This window comes from Lepus europaeus, chromosome 21 (genome assembly GCF_033115175.1).
Source record: "Lepus europaeus isolate LE1 chromosome 21, mLepTim1.pri, whole genome shotgun sequence".
Lineage (NCBI taxonomy): Eukaryota > Metazoa > Chordata > Mammalia > Lagomorpha > Leporidae > Lepus > Lepus europaeus.
In genome coordinates, this window is record NC_084847.1 from 54,152,439 (window position 1) to 54,180,305 (window position 27,867).

General features: G+C 44.6%; 2 protein-coding genes across 6 annotated transcripts in view; both read left to right on the top strand.

Moving 5' to 3' along the window:
* LOC133750994 (gap junction gamma-3 protein-like) overlaps window positions 1–9,488 on the top strand; it is a 24,739-nt gene extending 15,251 nt beyond the window's left edge. Inside the window, exons 2-6 of one of the 4 annotated variants that reach the window (XM_062180839.1) lie at window positions 400–813; window positions 1,346–1,631; window positions 8,354–8,948; window positions 9,064–9,138; window positions 9,403–9,414. In XM_062180839.1, the coding sequence (XP_062036823.1) occupies window positions 1,492–1,631; window positions 8,354–8,948; window positions 9,064–9,108 (780 nt within the window). In that variant the 5' untranslated portion in view covers window positions 400–813; window positions 1,346–1,491 and the 3' untranslated portion in view covers window positions 9,109–9,138; window positions 9,403–9,414. Of the gene's footprint in view, window positions 1–399; window positions 814–1,345; window positions 1,632–8,353; window positions 9,376–9,402 lie in introns of those variants that run through there. The other 3 variants (XM_062180837.1, XM_062180838.1, XM_062180836.1) reach the window with 3 other exon arrangements.
* Window positions 9,489–10,638: 1,150 nt separating this feature from the next.
* TRIM4 (tripartite motif containing 4) lies at window positions 10,639–27,512 on the top strand. Of its 2 annotated transcripts, none has more exons than XM_062180832.1 (6): window positions 10,639–11,145; window positions 16,270–16,365; window positions 17,024–17,254; window positions 19,627–19,649; window positions 19,919–20,019; window positions 25,557–27,512. In XM_062180832.1, the coding sequence occupies exons 1-6, from the start codon at window positions 10,753–10,755 to the stop codon at window positions 26,138–26,140; spliced, it is 1,428 nt and encodes a 475-aa protein (XP_062036816.1). In that variant the 5' UTR covers window positions 10,639–10,752; the 3' UTR covers window positions 26,141–27,512. The 2 variants fall into 2 exon arrangements, with proteins under 2 accessions (XP_062036816.1, XP_062036817.1); XM_062180833.1 differs by lacking the exon at window positions 25,557–27,512 and adding an exon at window positions 25,395–25,529.
* The last annotated feature ends 355 nt before the right edge of the window (window positions 27,513–27,867 follow it).

The window sequence follows — 27,867 nt, forward strand, 5'->3', positions numbered from 1 at the left end:
AGGCAGAGGCAGAGAGAGAGAGAGAGAGAGAGAGAGAGGTCCTCCATCTGCTGGTTCACTCTCCAGATGGCCACAATGGCTGGAGCTGCACTGATCTGAAACCAGGAGCCAGGTGCTTCTTCCTGGTCTCCCATGTGGGTGCAGGGGCCCAAGGACTTGGGGCCATCCTCTACTGCTTTCCCAGGCCACAGCAGAGAGCTGGATTGGAAGAGGAGCATCCAGGACTCGAACCGGCGCCCATATAGGATGCTGGCACTGCAGACAGTGGCCTTACCGGCTACGCCATAGCGCTGGCCCTTCTCTGTATAATTTTAGCAAGATACTCTGATGTGATCTTTTGTGTTATTTTTCTTCTGCTTTAGAGACTTTTTTTTTTTCACTTTTGGTTTTTTTTTTTAGAATGCCTGGCAGGCTGCTCTCTTCCGGATGTGAAAGGAAAGACACAAGCCTATCCCGGGAGCATGGACAGTCCTTAGGATGCTGGCTGGAAATTTTTCAAGATTCCATCCTTGAACCTCTGGAAAGCAGCAGAGAACTAAGAACAGTTTATTTCCTGCAGAGAACCACATGATCTATTGGTGGTAGCAGGGTCCTGGATGGGGTGAGGGGAAAGGGAGGCCATCAGGGAACAGGGTTGTGGGTGGTGGATGTCTGCCTCAGGAGGATGCTTTGTGCCCAAGAAGTGTCTGTGCTTGTGAACAGAGTTGTGCTGTGACCGAACATCTCGCCGGAGCCAGGCGCAGTATCGAGAACCCTGGTTTCCTCCAGCTCTGCTCCACGAAGTGTCCAAGGCCGACCTGGGAGTTGTCTTAGGTAACAGAGTAGACCGAACCCTCCCTCCTCAGCCTCGGGAGTTATGCTCCCAGCCCCACCCCAACCTGCACTCCTCACCTGCTTAGCCCGCCTTTCCCCTTCCCATTCTTGGCCATATCTCTGGAGGGGGTCCTGGCTGCAGCAGTGGGGGTGGGGATGGAGATGGTGTGGAGGCAAGGTACCCCAGGGCCCGAAGGGTCTGCTGGAGCGGGTGTGTGTCACAGAGCAGATTCCCATGGTGCTGTGAGGGGGAGTGGGCTGTGCTATTTCTTTTAGCCAAGAGAGGAGGTCACCATGAGCCCTGGATGAGGGCTGTCTGAGGAAATCTCACACACACACACACACACACACACGGGCACTTAGGTGCTCACATGCAAACCCACGCCCTCACACCCTCTTGCTCTCTCCTGTTGGTAAACCTGTACTTTGGGTGTTCTGGGCAGGAGAGAGGGGTTTAGTAGGGATTCAGTCTTGCACATATGCCTGCGAGCCCCTTTTTGGTAACACACCTACACCATTGCTTTCCCTTCAGATCTGAAAACCTCCCTCTGTTCACTTGGAAAACATACGCCTCACCCTCCAAGACACAGAGTTTTCTCCAGAGCCTGTTGTCCCTGCACAGCAGGGCTCCTGCTCCTGCAGCCGCAATTCCTTCACCCTCCAAGAAGGCTGCCAGGAATGACGAGGGGAGGGAGAAGCCGTGGGCGGTGGCAAAAGGCAGGGCCAGGGGAAGAGCCGGGGACCCTGCGGCTCCAGCCTGAGGACTCCTCTCTCTGCTCCTTCCCCCTGCTGTTGGTGCTGCTGCTCAAAGCTGCCAGGTGAGTGCAGGTGAATGCATGGGTGGAGAGCAGCTGGGCTGCCTCAGGGTCTGGTTAAGTTTTGTGTGTGTGTGTGTGGGGGGGGTGCCCTGGGGTCTAGAGAGGCTTCTCCAGCTGTGATGCGCACACAAATCACCTGGGGATTTTATTAGGATTCAGATGTGGTTTAGGAAGTGTGGAGTGTGGGCCTGAGATCCTGTATTCCTGGTGATGCCAGTGTTGCTGCTCCATGGCCATGTTTTCAGTAAAAGATTCTAGAATGTTTTCTAGCCCAGGTGGGGCAAGATAGGATTGATGTGCCTGGGTCTGCACTGCCAGGTCCCACCATCGTCACTGGACATCGCCTGCCTTATACCTGAACCCCCAGCCACCAAGGGAATCCTGAACATTGTATCCAAAAGAACTAGAGATGCTTAGAAAAACGCTTACCAAAAGCATGATGGAATTTCAAAGCAATCTGTTTAGATATTTGAAGATCTACTCAAACTCTGCATTTTCCTTTTCTCTGACATCTCTTGAATTAATCAGTGTTGCTTCTCTGACTAAAATAATTTTTTAAAGAAGATTTACTTCTTTAATTGAAAGGCATAGTGTCAAGGAAAAGGTGAGGGAAAGAAGGAGGTTGGGAGGAGGAAAGTGGAGGTAGGTAGATGTGGGGGGAGAGAGATAGATATCTTCCATCCCCTGGTTCTCTCCCCAAATGGCTGCAATATCAGGGCTGGGCCAGGCAGAAGCCAGGAGCTTGGAACTCTATCCAGGTTCCCTACTTGGGTGGCAGGGCACCAAGTACTTGGGCCATCATCTGTTGCTTTTCCAGATGTATTAGCAGGGAGCTGGATGGAAAGCAGAGGAGCCAGGACTGGCGCTGGTATCCTGAGATCCCTGCAGCAGCTAACCCACTATGCCACAAGGCCTACCCCTGACCAAAATCTTTTTTTTTTAAAAGATTTATTTATTTATCTGTAATTCAGAGTTACACACAGAGAGAAGGAGAGGCAGAGAGAGAGAGAGAGAGAGAGAGAGAGAGAGAGATCGAGATCTTCCATCCGCTGGTTCACTCCCCAGTTGGCCGCAACGGCCGGAGCTGTGCCGATCTGAAGTCAGGAGCCAGGAGCTTCTTTTGGGTCCCCCATGCGGGTGCAGGGGCCCAAGGATTTGGGCCATCTTCTACTGCTTTCCCAGGCCACAGTAGAGAGCTGGATCAGAAGTAGAGCAGCCGGGACTCGAACTGGTGTCCATATGGGATGCCGGCACTGCAGGCAGCGGCTTTACCCGCTACGTCACAATGCCAGCTGCAGACTTACTTGTGAGAGGAGGATGCAGGTTGCAGAGAATGATACATGTGGGCTGGGGACAGCTGGACCACATGGCAGAGACCACAGGGTCCCAGGAAAGTAGGATATGAGGGAGGAGGGAGGGCGGGCGGGAATAAGGGAGACTCCCTTTGCTCTGTAGACTTTGGGAGACGGGGCATAATTTTCTTTGAACCCTCCAGGAGGCCCCCGATCTGTGTGGAATATGTGTGGTTTTGGTGATAAAAACCTCACCGGGAAGGACTAGGAAGGGTGTCTAGGGTTAGACATGGGGGCTCCAGCCCAAGGGAATCTCAGGGAAATCTTACTCGCTTTTGCCCCCCTCTTCCTTCCAACCCCCAAAGCTCTGTGGGGAGCTCTGGAGACCTCAGCTGAGTTCTGAGAAGACATTTGGTGTGGGTGGTGTGGGTGTCCAGTAAAGGGACTGAATGTATAAGAGATAGAGGAGAGAGAGAGGAGGAACGGAGGGAGGGACAGAGAGTGATGCAAAAGACCCTGGAAACCACTCGAATTTCTGACACCTGGAATATGCCAGGCCTGGCCTGCATTCAACTATTAAATTCCAGGCATGCGGGGAATTTGCTGGACATGTGTTCTAGAGGGTGCTGGGCTTGCATTTTCCAATAAGATGAGGCTGGGAGCAAGACTTGAGAACTGACCCAATCGGTGTTTAGTCTGACAGCTCTTCAACAGAGCCTGGGCAGAACCCTCAAATCCAGGGGCCCATTTCAAGAGGAGGATGCAGGCACCCCAGAATGGGGCTGGTTGAGTCCCATCCTGGCAGCCAGCCAAGATGCTCTGGTACTTCCTTGCTTTACAGAGCTGGTGCCTGAGGCCAACAGTGGATAAACAACGAAGCAGTGTATCTCAACCAGAGGTGTATTTGCCCCAAGGACATTCAGCAGCATCTGGAGATTTTTTTGTTTTGTTTTGTTTTGTTATGATGTGGGTGGGAAGGGAGAGGTGTGCTGCTGGCATTTAGTGGGAAGAGACCAGGAATGCTACTCAATGTTCTACAAGGCACAAGACTTAAAGAATTGCCAGGCTCCAAATGTTGGTAGTGCCAAGGTTGAGACACTTAGTACCAGCACGGGGACACTGGAGACTTTTTTTGGTCCTTTGTGGAGCTCAAATCAACCCCAAATAAAACTAAGAGTCAAACATGGGGCATGTGTTTAGTGCAGTGGTTAAGATACTGCTCAGGATGCCTGCATACCATATCAGACTGCCTGGATTGAAGTCTGGGCTCTGCTCCGCCTTCCGGCTTCCTGCTAATGTACACCTGGGGAGACAGCCATGCTGCCTCAAGTACTTGAGTTTCTGCAGCCTGTGTGGGAGATCTGGGGTCCTGGCTTCAGCCTGGCCCAGTCCCGGTTGTTGTAGGCATTTGGGAAGTGAACCAGCAGATGGGAGATTCTCTCTCTCTCTCTCATCTATCAGCCATATCTGTCCATCATCTGACTTTTCAGATAAATAAAACGCAAACACTTATTGAGAAACCACTTTTTTCCCTAGGCACTTCACTAGGTACTTTCCCCTCTAAGGAAGCTACAGGCCTAGTATCCCTATCTGAAAAGCTTGGAACAAGAAGTGTTTTTTTGATTTTGGATACTTATGGATTTTGGAATATTTGCACATACATAGCTAGGTATCTTGGGGATGAGACCCAATTCTAAACACAAAATTAATTTATGTCTCATGTACACCTATACACTTAGCTTGAAGGTAATTTTATATAACATTTTGATGCGCCTGGGTTTTGACTGCCACCCAATCCATGAGGTCAGGCACAGGATTTTCCACTTGTGGCAGCACAGCAACACTCCAAGTTTTGGATTGTGGAGATTCCAGATTTTGAATTTTCGGCTCAGGGATGCTCTGCTGATAGTGGTTTTGTTTTATTCTTGTCTTGATTTTCAAATTAGGACACAGGCTTTGTTCCTGTATCTATCTAACTTTGTTTACTTTCAATCATTCATTTCTTCCTCTCAATTCTAGAAGAGTATGTCCCAATTGTGTTTTTCGGTATCCCAATCAGGTTTTCTGCAGAATCTGTCCTACTGCCTTCAAGGTAACTGTCTTATTGGTGATCCTTTTCCTACTCTATTGGTAGTAAGCTGACATATTTGAAAACACATTTGTTCTCATTTTTGAGAAGTCTGGGGAACGAGGGGATAACTGTCATCTGCCATCTTCAGTCATGAGACCACTTTTGCATATTTTTAGGGATTAAATATTTATTCTTTTAAAATTATTTTTAAAGATTTATTTGAAAGGCAAAATGACAGAGAGAATGAGAAAAAGAGAGATTTTTCCATTCGCTGGGTCACTCCCCAAATGGCCCTGATGGGGCTGGGCCAGGCTGAAACCAGGAGCCAGGACTCCATCCAGGTCTACATGTGGGTGCAGGGGTCCAGGTACGTGGGCCATCTTCTACTCCCTTCACCAGGATATTAGCAGGGAGCTAGATTGGAAGCAGAGCAGTTGGGACTCTAATGTCCCTCTGATATGGGATACCAGGGTCGCAAGCAGTGGCTTAACCAATTGAGTCACAATGCTGGCTCTACTTCTAAAATATTTTAACCTATTTTTGTAGAAAAGAATTTTCAATGGCCTCTGATACATGCACTGTATTCATGGTCTATGATGGAAGTAAAACAGTGGGGATGAGGGGCAGGCAGACATTCAAACTCTGGCTCCTAGAGGCTCAGAACAGTTTTCTCACAGTTGGTAGATGGCGACATACTTTTCTGGTCAGCTGAGACCCTTAGGTTGGTCCCTTGGAAGCATCTCACTCTGTCCCTTCTGACTGCATAAAGATGTCTATTCTGCCTAATCTGTGGCACGTGCCTTGTTCTTATAGGGGTAAGAAAACAATCTGTAGAAATTGAAATCAGTTTATTTTGTTACAAAAATTATTTGAATTTCAAGCATAGTTTTTTGGTAATACGCATTTCCATGAAATTTTAAAGACCTCTCCTACATGTAGTTTATAAAATTTAATACCCACTTGAAATAGTTTTGTGCGTATTCTCGAGTGTTATAGGCTGATATGAGACAGCTTAGGCATGTTTCCTTTGCTGCCATGCTAACTTAGAGACACAGGTTATTGCTATTAGAGTTAAAGGGTGATGTCTAAGCAGATTCACTGTTGGGGAGGAAACAAGGTGCTCTGAGTTATGGGAAAAATAACATGAGGATCAAATCATTGAAGAAGCAGAAAAGGAGATATCATAGGACACAGATTTGGAAGAGTAGTCTTGGACAGATGTAGGTGCATTTTGAATCTCTAAGATACTAGATAAGGAAGAGAACAGGAGGGTAAGAGACAGTAGTAGTTGTGCATTTTCACATGAAATAATCTCCATTCTCTTTTTTGGAATAAGAGGTTTGCACAGTGCTTTGCTCTGTTTGGGTTGCTATAACAAGATATCTCCGTCTGGGTAATTTATGAACAACGGAAACTTATGTTTTTCAGATCTAGAGGCCAAGAAGTCCAAGCTCAAGGCACCAGCAGATTCTATGGCTAGTGAGGGCCTGTTCTTCACAGATGGTGCACCCCTCACAGGGTAGAGGGGCCAGAGGGCTCCCACAAACCCTTTTTTTTAATTATTTGTTTTGAAATTTAGAGTTACAGAGAGACATACATATATATAACATATATATATATATTTAGAGTTACAGAGAGATGTACATATATACATATATATATATACATACATATATATGAAGAGAGAGAGAGAGAATATCTTCCATCTGCTAGTTCATTCCCTAGATGGCCACAACAGCTGAAGCCAGGAGCTAGGAGCTTCATTTGGGTCTCCCATGAGGATGGCAGTTACCCACATACTTGGGGCCATCTTCTGTTTTTTCCAGACGCATTAGCAGGGATCTGGATTGGAAATGGAGCAGCTGGAACACAAACCAGTGCTCATATGGGATGCTGGCATTGCAGATGGCATCTTTACCTGCTATGCCACAATGCCAGCCCCTACAAACCTCTTTTATGAGGATACTAATCCCATTCAGGAGGGTTTAACTTTCATTATCTAAGGGCTGCTCCTTTTAATATTTTTCACTTTGGGTATTAGGTCCCACCATATGCATTTTGTGGAGCACACTAGCACTCAGACTATGGAACATGGTTTCTGAGAGTGAGGGTTTAGGGTAAATGCAAATGATTGAGAACAGCTGCTTGGCACAAGAAAGGCTGCTGATTAGGCCAAAGATAAAGATGGCAAACCCAGGCTTGTATCATGATGCTATTTTGGCCAGGGAACTGAAGAATTTCTGAAACCTGTCCTTAACCATGGTTGCCTCTCGCCAAGAATGAGATAAACCTGAAGAACAACCAAGAAGGAGTCAAACTTTGAATTCTTTTCCCTTCAGCTCTGTCTTTGCCCCCAAACCCTATGGCGTTTAACTCTGGTAAACTCTTCTGGGTTATCCTCAAAGTATTTTCTTTCCTAAACTGGTAAGGTCTAAAGAGCATCGGACTAGAGGGAGTCTTGACATTTGCTCTGTTCATTGCATCTCATCCATAAGCAGCTCTCTAACCTTATTGCATTTCAATGGTACCATGTAATGGGAGCAGAGGCTGCCCAAACATACCTGAAAACACCTGAGGGCATGGCAGCTGAGGAAGGTGGAGAACGAGAGAATGCAAGTTTGAAGCCAGTGTCAGCACTGATTTAGTTAAGATAATATGTTCGTAGTATCAGACCTACCCGCCATCACCTGTGTAAGCAGCCATTTTCAAAGGGCAAGCAATCAAAAACACCACCCTGGTCTCTTACTTTTAGCCTTTGGGAAACAATGAATGAGGAAGAGGAAAAGGGCTGGCATTGTGGCGTAGCAGGTAAAGCCCCTGAAACAATGACATCCCATATGGGCACTGGTTCGAGTCTCAGCTGCTCCACTTCTGATCCAACTTCCTGCTAATGGCCTGGGAAAAGCAGCAGAAGATGGCCCAAATACTCGGGCCCCTGCCGCCCACATGGGAAACCCAGATGAAGCTCCTGGCTTCAGCCTGGCCCAGCCCTGGCTGTTGCAGCCATCTTGGGAAGTGAACCAGCAGATGGAAGATCTTTCTATCTCTCCCTCTAACTCTTTCAAATAAATTAAAAACATTTTTTTTTCAAAGACAGACCCTGGTTTCTCCCCATCCTGAGAGCTCCTCTCCATTCTAATAGCACAGCAGGGGAGGGCAGAAGAGAGAGAACCGCCACATGCAATTATTTTACATAGGTGACTCAGTTAACTAATAAATAAGTGCAACCGAATCCTTGGAGAACTAAAAGGCTTTCTAAAGCGATCCTTGGGTTAGGAGTGATGCAGTGGTCTGCAGCTCCCTCTAGTGGAGAGGGAGCAGTACCCGCGCTCTGATCGTTGTTCTCTGCTCTGTAACAGGATGTGTGGCCAATTCCTGAGGCGACTGTTGCGTGAGGAGAGCCAGCACTCCACCCCTGTGGGGCGCCTCCTGCTTCCGGTGCTCCTGGGGTTCCGCCTCGTGCTGTTGGCTGCCGGTGGGCCTGGAGTCTATGGGGATGAACAAAGTGAATTTGTGTGTCACACACAGCAGCCAGGCTGCAAGTCTGCCTGCTACGACGCCTTCCACCCCCTCTCTCCACTGCGCTTCTGGGCCTTCCAGGTCACCTTAGTGGCTGTACCCAGCGCCCTCTACATGGGTTTCATCCTGTATCATGTGATCTGGCATTGGGAAGAACCAGGAAAGCTGAAGAAGGAGGAGGAGGCCCTGGTCCCCGAAGAGGAGAGCAGTAGGGATGCCTCAGGGACTGGGAACTTGAGGCTGCTCTGGGCCTATGTGGCACAACTGGGGACTCGACTGGTCCTTGAGGGAGCAGCCCTTGGGGGGCAGTACCATCTATATGGGTTCAAAATGCCCAGTTCCTTTGCATGCCGTCGAGAGCCTTGCCTTGGTAGTATAACCTGTAATCTGTCCCGCCCCTCTGAGAAGACCATCTTCCTAAAGACCATTTTTGGGGTCAGTGGGGTCTGTCTCTTCTTTACTGTTTTGGAGCTTGTGCTTCTGGGTTTGGGGAGGTGGTGGAAGAGCCGGAAGCACCACTCCTCCTCTTCTAACTACTTCCCAACTTCAGAGAGCACTAGAAGTCACAGAGAACCAACCAACACCTTCCCAGTGATGGAAACAAAACAGCCGTTGCGGGAAGCAGGTGAGGAGGACACCAATGACCCTGTTTCTTCCTGCCCCTGATGTCTGTCCTGATTATCTCCCCCCAGAGCAAAAGTTACAAAGTAGATATCCCAGTTCCAGGCTGAGTGTTCTGACAATAGCTTCCAACCCATCTCCCGGTGCTCTTGTGAGTTGCATGATTCCTTCCAGTGAGCCAGGACAAGAGTTCTAGTCCTTTGTAGCCCTTCCATGAAGTTTCTTCCCTCTTAGGAAAAGTCTCACCTTCTCCTTAATTACTTTGCAGCATTATGAAGGCATCTGACTCACCTGAAGGAAACCCTATGCTGGGATCTTCTCAATAGCCAGTGAGTGGGGATTCACGTTCCTGACAAATTAGAGGCTGTGGAAGCATCTCTAAGGATAAAGGATCTAAGGATGAGCCATGCTGTCTAAAGCATTTCCTGGAAGAGTTCCTGATGGTGCCTTCTCATCAGAATTCTCTGGGATCAGCCCCAGAATTTTCAAAGAGTTGGTTCAAGAGTCAGCCAGAAGCCTCTGTAAACCGTGCCTCTCCCCTGCCCTGCTCAATAAATGTTGATGACTGTTATCGGCATTCCTATTGCTGGAGACAACACTCCTTCCTGATTCAGTGACTCCACTTAGCTCTCTTCTGTTCCGAATTCTCTACTACTCCCAACTCCAAAGTCCATGGCCCTAGTCTAGCAGCATATGTTACATCCACAAACTCTGACGTCTCAAACATATAAAACGCAGTGTCCCTTAAGAGCTACTTGAGATTTATTCAAACACACAGTCACATCTTTTGGAAAAGTTACTGTAAATTAAGGAGCTTCTGTCCTCAGACCTATGATTGCTCTGATTTTTGCTTACTTTTTATTCTCCACTTCATGCACTGCAGCTGTTTCATGGCCTGTAGCATAGCTGCAACTCATGTGGGAACAAGTCTCCATTTTTTTTTTTATTTTTTGACAGGCAGAGTGGGTAGTGAGAGAGAGACAGAGAGAAAGGTCTTCCGTTTTGCCGTTGGTTCACCCTCCAATGGCCGCCGCGGCTGGAGCATCGTGCTGATCCGAAGCCAGGCACTTCTCCTGGTCTCCCATGTGGGTGCAGGGCCCAAGGACTTGGGCCATCCTCCACTGCCTTCCCCGGCCATAGCAGAGAGCTGGCCTGGAAGAGGGGCAACCGGGATAGAATCCGGTGCCCCAACCGGGACTAGAACCCGGTGTGCCGGCACCGCAAGGCGGAGGATTAGCTTGTTGAGCCACGGCGGCCCGCAGATCCCTGTGGCCTTCTAGGCGCTGACAGCTCGGTCAGAACGCCGCTTTGGGCTGGCGGACCTCCAGAATTCCAGGATTTAAACGGGTCCGAGCCCAGGACGAACGCAGAATCCACCCTTCGAACGCGATCTACCTAGGTTTCCCGCCGGAGACGCCTACCGCCGTGCGGAGGACCCGCCCACAGTCCCGTCATGCTTCGCGCGCAGCCCGCGGCGTCTCGTGCGTCCTCCGGGCGCCGGAACCCGGAAGCGGCTGAGGCGACCGGGCTGGGCGGCTTAGGTCGCCTGTCGCTGGGTCCCGGGCCCCTGAGGCGAGGCTTAAGTGGCTCCTCCCGCCGCAACCGGCCGAGCAGCGACATGGAAGCCGAGGACTTCCAAGACGAGCTGACCTGCTCCATCTGCCTGGATTATTTTGAGGACCCAGTCTCCATCGAGTGCGGGCACAACTTCTGCCGTCGCTGCCTGAGCCGCAGCTGGACGCCGAGTGGCGGCTGCTTCCTCTGTCCCGAGTGCCGGCAGCCGTCAGCGCCCGGCGCGATGCGGCCAAACTGGGCCCTGGCCAGGATGACGGAAAAGAGGCGGCGCCGGCACCAGGGCCCAGCGCCTCAGAACCTGTGCAGCCGCCACCGGGAACCGCTGCGGCTCTTCTGCGAGGTCGACCAGCGGCCTGTGTGCTTGGTCTGCAGGGAGTCCCGGGAGCACCGGGCCCACGCCATGGCTCCCATCGACGAGGCCTTTCAGAACTACCGGGTGAGCCGGCTGTCGCAGTGACCGTTACGGGGCTGCCAGTATTGCCCACGAACGTTCACTTAAACAAAAAAACCCCTCATGGAGTAGCTGTGATTCCCATTTTAGAATGAAAAGCCCCCAAACCCAAAAGTGATACATGAATCTCAGGATTAGGGGAGGGGCCCTGCAAGCTTCGGCGTCATTGTATAGATTTTTCAAGGAATGCCCCTGGGGACCCCTCCTTAAGCTGAAAACCTGCCAAGAGACTGCATGCCGGTGCTGTCCGGTAGAAACATAAGGTGAACCGCCTGTGTATCTTAGAACACCTAGTAGTGTTGGGCACCAAAAAATATGTTGTGCCCAGATCGTTAGATCCCCGCAGAGACCCCCAGAGAGTCCATCACACCGAACTGCAAAAGCAAGGTTTATTCGGGAGTACAAGCCGCGACAGGGACCCCATCCAACCAACCGGCACAGCGCAGGAAGGAGTGAGGCCGAGTCCCCGGTCTTTGTTTGGGACAGTTTTTAAAGGAAAAAAGGGCTACATCAGCAGGAAAAAAAGAGTTACATACAGCATGCAAGCTCTGGGTACAGGGAGTTACAGCGGGGGGCTTACAGCACGGGAGCTCTGGGCACAGGGAGTTACTTTGTTCAGCAATCTCTACTGTCTGTCCTTGGTCTACTCAGCTAGCTGTCCCTGGTGAGCTTTGATATCTCCGGAATGCCTGAATGCCTGCTTGTACAAGGACTCAGGTCTGCTATGGGAAACAGAGGCTGTTTTTTTTTATTGTTTTAAAATGGAGTCACTTTGGTTCTTCAGTAGTACTAAGCGACAGGTGATGTTAACTTTACGTTATTTAACCTAATTATCCAAAATACTGTTAATTAATGTTTAGGTGAAACTTATCAGGTATTTTACACTTTTTTTCTACAGGTCTTTGAAATCCTTGTGCATTTTATACTTAAAGCATATATCAATTCTGACTGCATTTCACGTGCTTGAATGGTTAATGGATGCTATATTTGACAGGTCTATACCAATAGATGACATAGAAAACTCACTTAGGAAAAGCCTGACTTGGAGTGATAAGGCTGGGTTTTGTTACTAGTTTCCTTCATTGATTGGGGAAATTACTTAATATTTGGGAATTATCTATCCTTTCTGTTTCTCCAGTTAAGAGACAAGTGGAATGTCAGTTGGCCTTACTTTGCTCCAGCCACACTTTCTTGCTTTCGTTTCAAGTCTCTTCTCTTTCTCTCCCCCTATCCTCAATTCTTCAGATCCTTTTAGCTTCTAGACTGAAGACCTTCCTTGATCATCCTTTCCAGAGTAGCCCTACCCCCTTCCATTACCACCAGTGTAACTCTAATGGTCTCCAACAGAATTGATACTCAGTAAGTACATGAACATACAAATTTAGTGATACAGTGAAAATGTTTTTGTAAAATGTTGTACAGTTTTATCAGCTGACTACAAAAAAGAAAAATGCAAAGCTGATCTTCGTTTAGTAACCTCTTTGATGCTTATTATGTGCCAAGCATTGTTCCAGAATCTGGTGCTAAATGGATGAAAAAGACTTTTGAGTTTTGTCTTGTAAGGGATGTAAGCACATAGACCATTAACTTAGGTGTGTGTGAGAGTGAAGGTCTGAAGTCAGACTCATTGGTGAGAAGGGAAGTCTTCCCAGAAAAGTAAACTTTCATCAGTTAGTTCTTGAAGGGTGAGTATAACAAAGCGGAGGAGAGAGTATTTCAGCAGATTCAGAATGTGCTGCCATAGAGTAGCATGTGAAATGTGAGAAGGTACTCGGTACTTCAGAGATGTGGAGTAGGAGTTGAGGTTGAAGAAAAGCAAAGGCCATATCATCAAAGATCTGTTCACCATACCAAAATGGCAGAGCTTTCTCTTTTTTTTTTTTTTTTTTTGGGACAGAGTGGACAGAGAGAGAGAGATACAGAGAGAAAGGTCTTCCTTTGCCGTTGGTTCACTCTCCAATGGCCACCGTGGCTGGCGCGCTGTGGTCGGTGCACCACGCTGATCCGAAGGCAGGAGCCAGGTGCTTCTCCTGGTCTCCCATGGGGTGCAGGGCCCAAGCACTTGGGCCATCCTCCACTGCATTCCCAGGGCCACAGCAGAGAGCTGGACTGGAAGAGGGGCAACTGGGACAGAATCCGGCGCCCTGACTGGGACTAGAACCCAGTGTGCCGGTGGAGGATTAGCCTATTGAGCCGTGGCACCGGCTAGAGCTTTCTCTTTCTGGCAGTAGGAGGTCAAAGGATTTTAAAGCAGAGAATGTTATGATTCTTTGTTTGTTTTAGAAAGATTACTTTGGAATCCACATGCATGGATAGAAAAAAAAGCCCAATTGGGCTATGTTTGTATCATTTTAAGCAAGAGGTAAAAATACTTTTAATTAGTGCAGGGCACGAGTGATGAAGAAGAGGCAGTGGATTAATTATGAGCTGGAATGACTTGGTGACCAATTAATTGGTCTTGATAGGTGAGAGAGAGGAAGCTAGGATAGTAGTCCAGATTTCTGGTTTAGGTGGCAAATAGATATGGGGTTAATGGTGCCAAAATATGTAGGAAAAAGAGTGGGCTTTAGGACAGAAGATCCCACGCTCATTTTGGAACATGTTAAGTGTAAAGTCACTGATGGGAAGTCTAACAAAGAGGGACAGGAGGTGATGGGGATAGGAAAAGGGCGCTGTGAGGCTAGGGACAAAATATTCTGGAATTGTCATCCTGTCTCTTTCATGGTAGAAGTAAGCAGATAGAGTCTCCCAGGGGGCCGCATAGAGAGTAAGATGAGTATGAAGAGAAGGGCCATTTTCTGCTTTCCCAGGCATTAGCAGGTAGCTGGATCGAAACTCAAATTGGCACCATATGATGCACGTGTTGCACGTGTCGGCTTAACCCACTGTGCCACAATGCTGGCCTGCTCCATATTTCTTAATTTGGTAACTGACTTGCAGTCCATCTAATTATTCAACCCAGAATCCATGGGCTAAGTCTGGGACTCTCTTCTAAAACTGTTTGATCATCAATTCCTGTTTGTTTTCCTCTGCATGTTTCTTTAGCCTTTTTCTGTCTGAGGTCATTTCTGACATTTGTTAATGTTGATTAAGTTTTTTTTTTTTTTTTTTTTTTTTTTTTTTTTTTTTAATTTTTGACAGGCAGAGTGGACAGTGAGAGAGAGAGACAGAGAGAAAGGTCTTCCTTTTTGCCGTTGGTTCACCCTCTAATGGCCGCCGCGGTAGCGCGCTGCGGCCGGCGCACCGCACTGTTCCGATGGCAGGAGCCAGGTGCTTATCCTGGTCTCCCATGGGGTGCAGAGCCCAAACACTTGGGCCATCCTCCACTGCACTCCCTGGCCACAGCAGAGAGCTGGCCTGGAAGAGGGGCAACCGGGACAGGATCGGTGCCCCGACCGGGACTAGAACCCGGTGTGCCGGCGCCGCAAGGCGGAGGATTAGCCTGTTGAGCCACGGCGCCGGCCAATGTTGATTAAGTTTTATTTCTTACTAGCACAGATGATAAAAATGGCATATATTTCTTGTAGAAATTCAAACAAAAGTTGATAAAAAATTTTTAGATTCCCCTTCCTCAAGCTTACAAGTTATTTTCTAGAAAAAGCGAATGTTAATATTTAGGTATATATCCTTTCAGATTTTGCTTCTATTTACATATAAATGTACATAAACACACATGCATAAAAGTGCACATATATTATTTTCAAAATAGAATTATACAAAGCATATATTAATTTGGTTTTAACTTAATATAACATGTCAACATATAGGGAGATACATGAAATTGATACAAAGTATTACTATACCATAAGTAATTTAATAATTACCCATTAGTAGATCTTGAGTAATTTTTCAGTGAACATTCTCTCCATATGATTATTTTTGCTAGTGCTGGATAGATTATTAGAAGTGGGATTGGGGCCGGTGCTGTGGCATAGTGGTAAAGCTGCCGCCTGCAGTGCTGGTATCCCATATGGGCGCAGTTCGAGACCCCCGGCTGCTCCACTTTCAATCCAGCTCTCTGCTATGGCATGGGAAGGCAGTGGAGGATGGCTCAAGTCCTTGGGCCCCTGCACCCACCTGGGAGACCAGGAGGAAGCTCTTGGCTTCAAGTCGGTGCAGCTCCAGCTGTTGTGGCCAGTTGGGGAGTAAACTGTGGGTGGAAGACCACTCTCTCTCTCTCTCTGCCTTTCCTTCTCTTTCTGTGTAATTCTGACTTTCAAATAAAAATTTTTTTTTTTTTAAAAAGCTGGGATTCTACACATTTTAAATTTGTTAAATCCTGCCAATTGCTCTTTGAAAAGGTGGCATCTTTTTAATCTTCATGCTGTCAGAGGTCTTCTCCCATTTCAATACTATATATTTTAATAAAATTTTTAAGATATTTTTAAATTTTTTTGAAAGAGTTGCAGAGAGAGGAGGAGAGATTGAGTGAGCAAGTGAGCTTCCATCAACTGGTTCACTCCCCAAATGGCTGCAGCAGCCGGGGCTGAGCCAGGCCAAAACCAGGAACCAGGAACTTCTTCCAGGTCTCCATGGGGATGCAGGGATCCAAGCACTTGGGCCATCTTCTGTTTTCCCAGCATTAGCAGGGAGCTGAATGGGAAGTAGAGCAACTGGGTCTCTAACTGGCACCTATATGGGATGCTGGCATTGCAGGCAAAGGCTTAACCTACTAGGCCACAGTGCTGGAGTGCTGGCCCATAGATTTTTTTTTTTTTTTTTTTGACAGGTAGAGTTATAGATAGATAGAAAGGTCTTCATTGGTCCACCCCATAAATGGCTGCCACGGCCGGAGCTGCTCCGATCCAAAGCCAGGAGTCAAGTGCTTCTTCCTGGTCTCCCACACGGGTGCAGGGCACCAAGCACTGCCCATAGATATTTTTTAATCTTTTAACAAAAATTTTAGTTTTTGCCAACTTATTAGGCACTTTCTATGTAGTACTGTAATTTCATACCAGAATAGTTTTTATGATAGCCTGTGGCTGTCTTCGATATTTTTTTGGTCTCATTCTCTATTTAGATTAAGTGATTTTTATCTCCTAAGCAAGGAAGATGCTTGGAGAGAGATGATTTTTTTTTTTTTTAACCTTTGTATGTTTCTGCTGGCAGGAGAAACTTCGTAGTTCTGAATGTAGTCTTAGAGTCAAGATGAAGACAATTGTGCAGTTACAGGAAACAGAACTGAAGAATGCTACAAAGTGGAAGGTAATAGAAGGATTTGCACATTTCTTGTTTCTGAAGCTCTTTCAGTCTGGGGTTGTTCGGGGGCTTTTGAAGGGAAGAACTTGCAGAGTAATCATCAGTTGTACACTGCTTGCAGATAAGGTGATAGAACAGCAAGTGTCTGTCCCTGCTGGCCTGTGACTTTGGGCAGTGTGAACGCTACACACTTCATCCCCATATCTCTAATTTAATGTGTTCTCTGGGTTGGAGTTAGTTTGGGTGTTTGGTACTATGGAAAGAAACACAGGAATGGACTTTGCTTTTAAGGAGGCCAATGTGGTTGGACGGTATCATGTGCTGCATGTTCCTAAAGATTTAACGGAACCAAACAGCAGATTTTCTGAGGGCTAAACTAAATAATATATGTGAAAGTACATTTTAATTAGAAAAAGTGTATCAGCAAGTCATCACTCTTATTGGTAGAGATTCAAATGTCACAAAGAATAAGTGAATACTATGATAACTACAGGGATATCAAGTGCAAATAAAAGTAATGGAACTTTGTAGGGGGTGAGCAGGAGATTTTCTGGAGCAGTTGATTAGGATGGAAAGGACTATGAGTTGTTGGGGGGTCATGTTCAAGAAATGAAGAGCAAGGGCCAGGCAAAACAAGCACTGAGCAGATCTCATGTGATCCTAGGAAAAGATAAAGAATCAGCAAATGAGAATCAGCACGGAATTTTCAAAGCTACACCACTTCCTGGCTGATGAAGAGCAACTGATTCTTCAGAGACTAAGAGAAGAAGAAGAAGAAACACAGAAGAAAATGAATGAGAACATGTTAATGCTCAATCAAATGATCACTTCCATGAAGAAGCTCATCTTAGAAGTGGGAGAGAAAAGCCAGGCCTCCAGCCTGGAGTTGCTCCAGGTGAGATGGACGTGGAAGGGGGAATCTCTATCTTTACATAGGTGTTAGTTAACATCTCGAACGGAACACACTCTTGTCTATAGAGCTGAATGTACTTCCTGGTGAATGGTTTAATAGAAGACATGTCATATTTGTTAATTGTGTTCCTTCTATTATACAATTAAAAGTCAAACATTCACCATTCAAAGGAAATTAGTGTAAAATGTAGGTATGCCTGCTCAGGTAATGTGAGATTTATGAGATATTTATGTGGTCTGGTAGTTTATATAGATCTGAAGTACATCTAAGATAAAAGTCTTACTCATCTCATTTATACATTTATAATACTTTTTTTTTTTTAAAGATTTATTTATTTCTTTGAAAGTCAGAGATACACAGAGGAGAGGCAGAGAGAGAGAGAGAGAGAGGTCTTTCATCCAATGGTTCACGCCCCAGATGGCCGCAATGACCGGAGCTGTGCTTATCTGAAGCCAGGAGCCAGGAGCTTCTTCCAGGTCTCCCACATGGGTGCAGGGGCCCAAGGACTTGGGCCATCTTCTATTGCCATCCGAGGCTATAGCAGAGAGCTGGATTGGAAGTGGGGCAGCCAGGACTAGAACTGGCGCCCATATGGGATGCCGGCACTTCAGGCCAGGGTATTAACCTGCTGCGCCACAGCCGGCCCCATACATTTATAATTCTTTATTAAAATAAAGCATTAAACCACAAACCATATAATTATATCAACAGTTAAGAGAAATTTATTTATTTTTAAAGATTTATTTATTTATTTATTTGAAAGTGAATGAGAGATGGAGAGGCAGAAAGAGGGGTCTTCAATCTACTGGGTCACTTCCCAGCTTTGCCAATCCAAAGCCGGGAGCCTCTTCCAAGTCTCCCATGTGGGTGCAGAGGCCCAAGGACTTGGGCCATCTTATACTGCTTTCCCAGGCTATAGCAGAGAGCTGGATTGGAAGTGGAGCAGCCGAGATTTGAACCGGCGTGCCCACATGGGATGCCGGCACTGCATGCAGCTGCTTTACCCGCTATGCCACAGTATGGGCCCCAGAGAAATTTATATTTTTTTTGCTGATTATTGATCATTACAATCACAGTTTGAAATAGCTTTGTTCTTGTCCCCAGATTTTTACTGACATATTCGTTTAAGTATTTTCTAATATTCAGCAACTTTGGAAAGATAATTCTGACTCAGTACTTAAATTTGAGTCTTTAGCTCATTTGTTATCAAGACTTTCCGGCCGGCGCCGTGGCTTAACAGGCTAATCCTCCACCTTGTGGCGCTGGCACACCGGGTTCTAGTCCCGGCTGGGGCGCCGGATTCTATCCCGGTTGCCCCTCTTCCAGGCCAGCTCTCTGCATGGCCCGGGAAGGCAGTGGAGGATGGCCCAAGTCCTTGGGCCCTGCACCCGCAAGGGAGACCAGGAGAAGCACCTGGCTCCTGGCTTCGGATCAGAGCGGTGCGCCGGCCGCAGCGGCCATTGGAGGGTGAACCAACGGCAAAAAGGAAGACCTTTCTCTCTGTCTCTCTCTCTCACTATCCACTCTGCCTTTCAAAAAAAAAAAAAAAGACTCTTTCCTTTGAGTTTATCTTTTTTTTTTTTTTTTGACAGGCAGAGTGGATAGTGAGAGAGAGAGACAGAGAGAAAGGTCTTCCTTTTTGCCGTTGGTTCACCCTCCAATGGCCGCGCTGATCCGAAGGCAGGAGCCAGGTGCTTATCCTGGTCTCCCATGGGGTGCAGGGCCCAAGGACTTGGGCCATCCTCCTCTGCACTCCCAGGCCACAGCAGAGAGCTGGCCTGGAAGAGGGGCAACTGGGACAGAATCTGGCGCCCCGACCGGGACTAGAACCCGATGTGCCAGCGCCGCAAGGCAGAGGATTAGCCTAGTGAGCCACGGCGCCGGCCATATCTTTTTTTAAAAAACTATATATTTATTTATTTGAAAGGCAGGGTTACAGAGAGAGGTATAGACAGAGAGAGAGGTGTTCCATCTGCTGGTTCACTCCCCAGATGGCTGCAATGGCTTCAGCTGGGTTGATCTGGAGTCACAAGCTTCTTCTGGGTCTCCTGTGTAGATGCAGGGGCCCAAGCATTCATGCCATCTTCTGCTGCTTTCCCAGACCACAGCAGAGATCTAGATAGGAAGTGGAGCAGCTGGGACTTGAACTGGTACCCATATGGGATGCCAGCACTTTAGCAGCTTTACCCCCTATACCACAGTGCTGGCCCCTGAGCTTATCTATATATCCTCTGAAGGTAAAATGTCCTTATAATGTCTGTAAGTTTTTAGATAAGGTTCTACATTTGTGACTATTCCTACTTTTTCTTTTGGCAGAAATAATTCATATTGGGTCTTCTTTCTTTTCTTTACAGAATCCAAAAGATGTGCTGATCAGGTATGTGCTCCTACTCTTTTATGGGGGCCTGAATGGAATGCTAAAGGTATTGGATGAACAGAGCAGAAACAAGGTCTGGGGTCCATAGGTCAATCTGGGTATTCCCTGAAGGGTCTGTGGAGGAGGAATTGTGTTGTTCACTTTTGCAAGGAGTAGTAGGAGTGAAAATGATCTCAGCTTTGGGTTTGGAAACTTCTGATGGGAAGTGGGGATTTTGGCTGCTGTAGTTGTCTTGTAAGAGACAAGATAGCTTTCTGTACTTTTCTTAGGTGTGAAAACCAAGAAGATGTGAACTATTCCCCTGAAGTTCTAAATGTGAAGACTGTGTGCCAGATACCAATGATGAAGGAAATGCTGAAGAGATTCCAAGGTGAGCAGAATTTCTAGGACTTAGGGTTCTCTAGAAATCTTTCAAATAATAGAATAAACAGTGAGAGAAGTATGGAAAGGAAAGAGAAAGAATAAGAAGCTAAAAGGAGTGTCAGGAGAAATGTAGTGATTACTTAGAAATAAATGGATATACTCTTCATTAAGCAATGTTTACTTAACACATACTGTATTACAGTTACAAAAAGAAAGAGACCTATTCTCATCTTTCTAAGAGTTAATAAGCCAATAGAAGAGACATATCATTTAATGTAATGTTGTAGGAGCCAGTGTTTATCAATGGTAGAACAAAATTACAGAACAGAGGGAGGGGTCTGTTGGGAGTACATTGGGCAAGTTTTCAAAGCAGAAGTGAGTGACGGTTGTGTTTTCCAAATAGAAAATGGAGGTGTACTTTTCCAAGCAGAATCAGCAGCATGAGCTAAGGTATGGAAGAAACGGAGGGAAGGGTATCCAATGTGACAAAATGATAGGGTGCATTGTTGGGAAAGGCAGCAGCTGAGGTTGAGAAGAAGGTAGGATGGAGAGAAAATAACTTCATTGGATCTTCACATGTCATACAAGTCATGCAGTTAATTATCAGTCTCTGATTAGGGAACATATTGTGGATATTCACATCCAACCATATTGGAGTAACAAGGACTGAAGTTACTCAACTGTATGAAGTAACTTAAAAAAGTCAAAAGACATGAAACAACAGTTTTCATAATACTGGATGTTAGGCAGTGAAGGACAGTAATCCCTAAAAAGTGTGAAACAAATGAGGTGAGTTGTTTGAGAGAAAATTGAAGTAGAGTCATGTGGACTGGTTGGGTTGAATAATGGAGGTGAAAGTCCAAGGAGAACTGCACAGTGAGAGTTTGCAAAGTTCTGGCAGACTGCAGAAAGGAGAGCTGCATTGAGAGAGGATCCATAGAGGGATTCTCTGAATATTCATTAGAGTATTGATCAGCACATGCCTGTGAAGAACTACCTAAAAGTGAAGAAGTGCTGGTGTTCACCAGTTCCTCAGCCAGATTGGAAAACTCTGAATTCATGAGACACTGAGCAGAGTAATCAGGAAAATGTTGCCTCATTAATAGAGAATATCTAGTCCTAGAGTAAGTACTATTTCATACCAGCCATATGAATCATGAAAGTAGGACCTAAAAGGAACAGTTTCCAAGTAACTGCATCCCAGCACAAAGCTCAAGAAAATTGTGAACTCAACCTTGTGAATTCACAATGTCTGATATTTGGTTAGGCATTATCAGGTAAGTAAATTAGTAGGAAAGCAATGAGAGTATTCAATTGAAATTTACTCAAATGTATGCATAGGAGGACATTAAAACATTTATTTTAATGGTTCTGTAATGAATATATAAAGACATGGAAGATATAAAAAAGATTCAGGTTAAGTTTATAGAGATTAAAAACTATAGTGACTGAGGTGAAGAATACACTGGATGAGATTAATAGTTGGTTAGACATTGTAAAAGAAAAGATTAGTGAAATTAGAGCAATGGAAACTGCAGAATGAACAGAAAAAGAATTTAAAGAAAATAAGAGCATCAGTGACCCATGGAACAGCTTCATGCAGCCTTATCTATGGTGACTAGATTCCCTGAAGGAGAGGAGTGGAAAAGGGGCTGGGACAACAGAAATATCTGGGAAAGTATTTCACATTTGATGAAAACTCTTGAGTCTACAGGGCCAAGAAACTCAACAAACCTTAAGCACAGAAATATGAGGAAAAATATACCAAAGCGCATCATAAACATTATTTGCTGAAAATCAGCAATAGAAAGAAAATCTTAAGTGCAGCCACAGCAAAAATACATGTTATTCACAGTGAAAAAGATGACTTTCCATTTATGTTTGAAAAGAATGCAAGTGAACAAAATACCAGGGTGTCCAAATGTTTTATTTAAAATTCCGGCATTTCTTTGAGGATATTTTTGGACAAGGTTAACGTTTAAATCAGTAGACTTGAGTACAACAGATTGCCCTCCATAAATGTAGATGGGTTGCATCCAATCAAATGAAGTTCTGACTAGAATAGACAAAAGCAAAAGGGCTTTCTCCATAGACTATTTTGGACTTGATTCACATTTGCTCTTCTTGCATAATGGCCTTCAAATGAGAACATTGACTCTGGGTCTCAAGTCTACTGTTCCACACAGTAGATTTGGTCCAGTTACCATAATCACATGAATCAGTTCCTTATAATAAATTGCATACATGTATACACACATGCATATACATACAAGTACATATATATCCTATTGATTTTGTTTGTTTTGGAGAATCTTGACTAATACAGTAACTGACCAAACAGCAGAGTATTATGAAGTTTGTAACATATTTATCAGTAAAACACATGATAACAACAGCTTGAAGATTTGAAGAGGAGAAATGGGAGTATACTATTATATTTTTATATATAAAGTGTTACAGTATTATTGGAGGTAGGCTGATAAATTAAAAGTGTGTATAGTAAACTTTAAAGCAACCATTAAAAGTTATAGCCAATAAAGTGGAATCATAAAAAATACATAGTTAATCAAAAATAAGGTAGAAAAAGAGGGAAAAAACATAGGAAACAAATTGCAAGATAATAGAAACCTAATGTATTAATAATATTTATTTTTTAAAGATTTATTTATCTGAAATGCGTAGTTGCAGAGGCAAAGGCAGAGGCAGAGAGAGAGAGAGAGAGGTCTTTCACCCACTGGTTTACTCCCCAGTTGACCGCAGTGGCTGGAGCTGGGCCAATCCAGAGCCAGGAGCAGTGCAGGGGCCCAAGGACTTGAGCCATCTTCCACTGCTTTCCCAGGCCATTGCAGACAGCTGGATTGGAAGTGGTCCTGGGACCAGAACTGGCACCCATGTGGCGTGTTGGCACTACAGGCCGTGGCCCCCAAAGATTTATTTTATTTTTTTGAAAGTTATAGAGAGAGGGAGAGAGGAAGACCTTCCACCTGCTGGTTCATTCCCCAGAGGGCCACAGCAGCCAGGGTTAGGCCAGGGTGAAGCCAAACCTGGAGCCTGGAACTCCATCATGGTCTTCCACATGGGTGGCAGGGTCCCAAACATTTGTGCCATCATCTGCTGCTTTCCTGGGAGTATTAGTAGGAAGTTGGATTGGAAGTGCAATATCTGGGATTCAGATGGTGCTCCTATGTGGGATGCCAGCATCAAATGTGGTGGCTTAACTTGCTGTACCACAATGCTGGCCCCAATAATCACATAAAATATAAACAATCTGATTAACCTAATCAAAAGTCAGAGGTTGGCTAGATTGGGTAAAAAATAAAAGTAAGACCCAACTATATGCTGCAAGAAACAAGTTAACTCTAAAGATCCATTTATTTTTAAAAGAATGGGCAGATATGTCATGTTAATACTAGTCAAAAGAAATCTGGTGGGGCCGGTGCTGTGGCACAGCGGGTTAACACCCTGGCCTGAAGCATCAGCATCCCATATGGGTGCCGGTTCTAGTCTTGGCTGCTCCACTTCTGATCCAGCTCTCTGCTATGGCCTGAGAAAGCAGGAGAAGATGGCCCAAGTCCTTGGGCCCCTGCACCCATGTGGGAGACCCAGGGGAAGCTCCTGGCTCCTGGCTCCTGGCTCCTGGCTCCTGGCTTCGGATCAGCGCAGCTCTGCCCATTGCGGCCATTTGGGGAGTGAATCAGTGGATGGATGACCTCTCTCTCTGTCTTGCCCTCTCTCTGTAACTCTGCCTTTCAAATAAATAAAAATAAATCTTTAAAAAAAAATCTGGTGCGGCTAAGTTATTAACAGTAGGTTTCAGAGCAAAGAATAAAACCAGAGGTAAAGAAGGTTATCTCCCAATGATGAAGTGATCAATTTATCAAGAGTACATAATGCCTTTAGACATTTATGTACCTAACAGTGGTTTCAAAATACATTAGTTAAAAATTGATAGAAATGCAAGATGTAGGTAACTACAGTTATAGTTGGAGCTTTCAATACTTTGTTTTTCAGTAATTTTTAAGAACAAATGAGAAAGGAGATACTAAGCTTGAATAATGTCATTCAGCTTGACCTCATTTATAGAACATTCCAACAAGAGCAGAATGCACATTCTTTTTCAGTGTATGTGGAACGTTTTCTAAGATCAAGGTGGGCCATGAAACAAGTCTCAATAACTTAAAAAAGACTCAAGTCATACAAAGTATATTCTCTGACTAAAATGGAATTTTTAGAAATCAGTAGCAAAAAATATTCTAGGAAAATCCCCAAAAGTTAGGAAACTAAATAACACACTCCACAATAACCCATGAATTAAAGAAGTCAAAAGAGAAATTAGAAAGCACTTTGAACTGGATGAAAAGGAAAACACAACTTACCAGAATTTGTGGGATACAGCTAAAACAGTGCTTAATAGAAACTGGTAGCACTAACCACGTATTTCAGAAGACAGTTCTCAAGTTAATGACTTTAGCTTCCACTTTAATATACTGGAAAAAGAACAAATAAGGCCAAATTGAACAGAAGAGGATGGGAATAGAAGCTAGCAGAAATTGTTGCAGTAGAACGGAGGAAAACAACAGGAAAAAATTGATGAAAAACTGGTGCTTTGAGACTGTTAATAAAATTGCTAAACCTTTTACCCAAATGAACAGAAAAAAGGACATACATTACAAACATCAGAAATGAGAGAGGTAGCATCATTACAGATTCTTCAGATATTGAAAAGAGAATATGTGTAACTTTACACAGATAAATTCAACAACAGATGAAATGGACAAAGCCCAGTGTTAATATTTTATAAAATATTTTTGTTAATAAAAAACTTTTATCAATGCTTACAAAAAATACAAATTACCAAAACTGGCTCATGAAAAAATAGATAACTGGAACAGTTTTATACCTCTTAAAGAAATTGGTATTATAGTTAAAAATTTCCCTAAGTGGTTTCACTGGTGAATTCCCCCAAATATTTGAGAAAGAAATATCAGTTCTATATAAACTCTTAAAAAACTTGAAGAAGAGTGAATATTTCCCAATTCTTTTCATAAGGCCAACTTTACCATGATCCTAGTATCAAAGATATACCAAAGAATTAACAATGAGTTTCTTATTAATGTAGATACAGAAATTTTAGAGAAAATTTTAGCAAATTGAATTTGTCAACATATTAAGGGATAATAATGTAATAATCATATCCAAGTAGACATATCCCAGAAAAGCAGAACTGATCTAATTTAATATATTAATATCTCCAAATGTTATGTGGATTGTGAAGATTTGGAGCCATGAAGTAGTGAGCTTCCCATTTTCTAGGTCGTAGTCTTTATAGCAGAGAGGAAATGAGGATTTCACATAGCTAAAAGTCTTACCATGGTCTGCTAGGCCCAGCTGAGAAGCAGTTGGGAGACTGTGAAGAGTGTCATCTCTAACAGTACTTGTCAAGAGGAGAAAGATGAAATTGAAGCTGTAAAAAGTGGGCGTTTTTGGAGGAGTGCTGGTGATCAGCTGTAGCATTATTTATCTCGGCTTCCATTTTCTCTGCAGTGGCTGTAAGCCTAGCTGAAGACACAGCTCATCCCAAACTTATCATCTCCCAGGAAGGGAGATATGTGAAAAATGGAGCACCGGCCAGTTATCGGCCAGTATTTTCTACAGCATGGAGCTACTTTACTGGATGGAGGACTCCTCAAAACAACACTCAATTTGCGGAGAGATTTCAACACTTGCCTTGTGTTCTGGGAAAAAACGTTTTCACTTCAGGGAAACATTACTGGGAAGTGGAGAGTAAAGATAGCCTAGAGATAGCCGTGGGAGTGTGTCGGGAAGATGTCATGGGGATTACTGATAATTCAGAATTATCCCCCCATATGGGAATCTGGGTCATTTACTGGAATTCAGGTGGCTATCGGCCTCTAACAAGCCTTCCTATCATTCCTGTCAAACAAGAATCATCTCTTCACCGGGTGGGAGTTTACCTAGATCATGGGGCTGGGAATGTTTCATTCTATAGTGCTGTGGATGGGGTGCACCTACACACTTTTTCTTTTCCTTTCGTTTCTCGCCTCCGGCCATTTTTTTGGTTGAGTCCATTAGCATCTTTAGTCATCCCAGTGACTGATGGGAAGTAAGGCTGTCCTTTCCCTGCCAAAAAAAGTCCCTCTTTATACCCCAGCATAGGGACACAGATCCTTTAGCCCTCTCTTACTTCATATGTTTTCATATATCCTGGGTAGTCCTTCAATAACATCCGTTCAGATTCTGACTTCATGTTCTGTTGGCCTTGTGCATACACCTATGTGGCATATCTGATCAGTTGCCTTTCTAGTTTCCATTCCCCTAGTTCTTACTTTCTCTTCTGAGTCTTTCTAATTGAATTTTTTTTGTGTGTTTATCCTCCATGTGCTTCAGAGGAGACAATTTCATGTAAAGTAGTTGTAGCCAATGAAATGGAATGGGAAATTTTCCAAGGTGCTCCTGGGGAGTGTTTTTATAGCTTTAAAAAAAGGTATTTGGGGAAACAACAGTCCTGCTTCAACATTAGCAGCTATATTGGAACTTAGGAGATCACAGGGCAGGCAGAAGAAAGGTGGTCTTTGTGTTATTAGATTATTGGAATTTTCCTAATCCCACAATTCTTCTTAAATGAACTAATTATGCCTTTCTTATATAAGGCAATTTTAGTTGCATTTGTTTTTTTTTGTAGCCTGAAGTACCATAACTTTTATTAAGGACACATAGCATGGCTATCCCATAGTCTTACCTCACTTTTTGAAATTTGGAAAATTTGTGGAATCACTTTCTATCCAGTCATGCAGTGCCTCTTTGCAGTATCCCAACTTTCTGTATTAGGAAGTTAAGGGAATTTTCCTTTATTGTACCCATACTGCTTTTCCTGTTTTCCCAACCATGTCTCTGCCCTCAAATATTCACTATGCTGTGCATCTGTTCAAATTCACAGATTGAATATACAGTTATTAATGTCATAATCAAATGTTGAGAAACACATATTTACATTGTAGTAGCATCTTTATAAAATAGGAAACTAAAATACCATTTAAACAAATGAGAAAACAAACCTTTAGAGTCTTAGCTCGTTGCTCAGCTAGCCAATGAGTGTTGGGATCAAAACCAAGGTTTGTCTGAGGTGAAAACTCACACTTTCTACTCTCTGTTTGTAAGCATTTGTTGACTGCTGATTGTGGGCCACTATCATTTTTGTTTTGGGTTTCAATTTTGTTATGTGGTTTTGTCCTGTATGTATTTGCTTCACTTTACCTTTATGCTTTAGATTGTACATAGTGATGATTGTAACATTTACTGGGTAGTTATTTTTTAAAATAATGCGTATTTCTCTTGGATTACCAAAGTCATATGTATTTACTGTAGAAAATTTGAAACACAAAAATGTAAAAAATAAAGTTCTCCACAATCGTACTACTACCAATATTTTAATGTATTTCCCTCCATACTTTCAATAAAAATTTTCTGGCAGTGATTGAATGAAGCTTCTCTAAAACTTTAAGCATTCTCCCAAACTTCTCTTCCTCACCCTATGTCCCAATCTGCCCCCCTTCTTCTTTTTCTCCTTCCCCCCTTCTTTCTTCTTCTTCTTTTTTAAAGATTTATTTGAAAGAGAGAAAGTTACACAGAGGAGAGAGAGAGAGAGCGGGGGAGGGAGGGAGGCTTTCTATCCACTGGTTCATTCCCCAGTTAGCTGCAATAGCTGGAGCTACACCGATCAGGAGCCAGGAGTTTCTTTCGGGTCTCCAACATGGGTGCAGTGGCCCAGATGCTTGGGCCATCTTCCACTGCTTTCCCAGGCCATAGCAGAGAGCTGGATCAGAAGTGGAGCAGC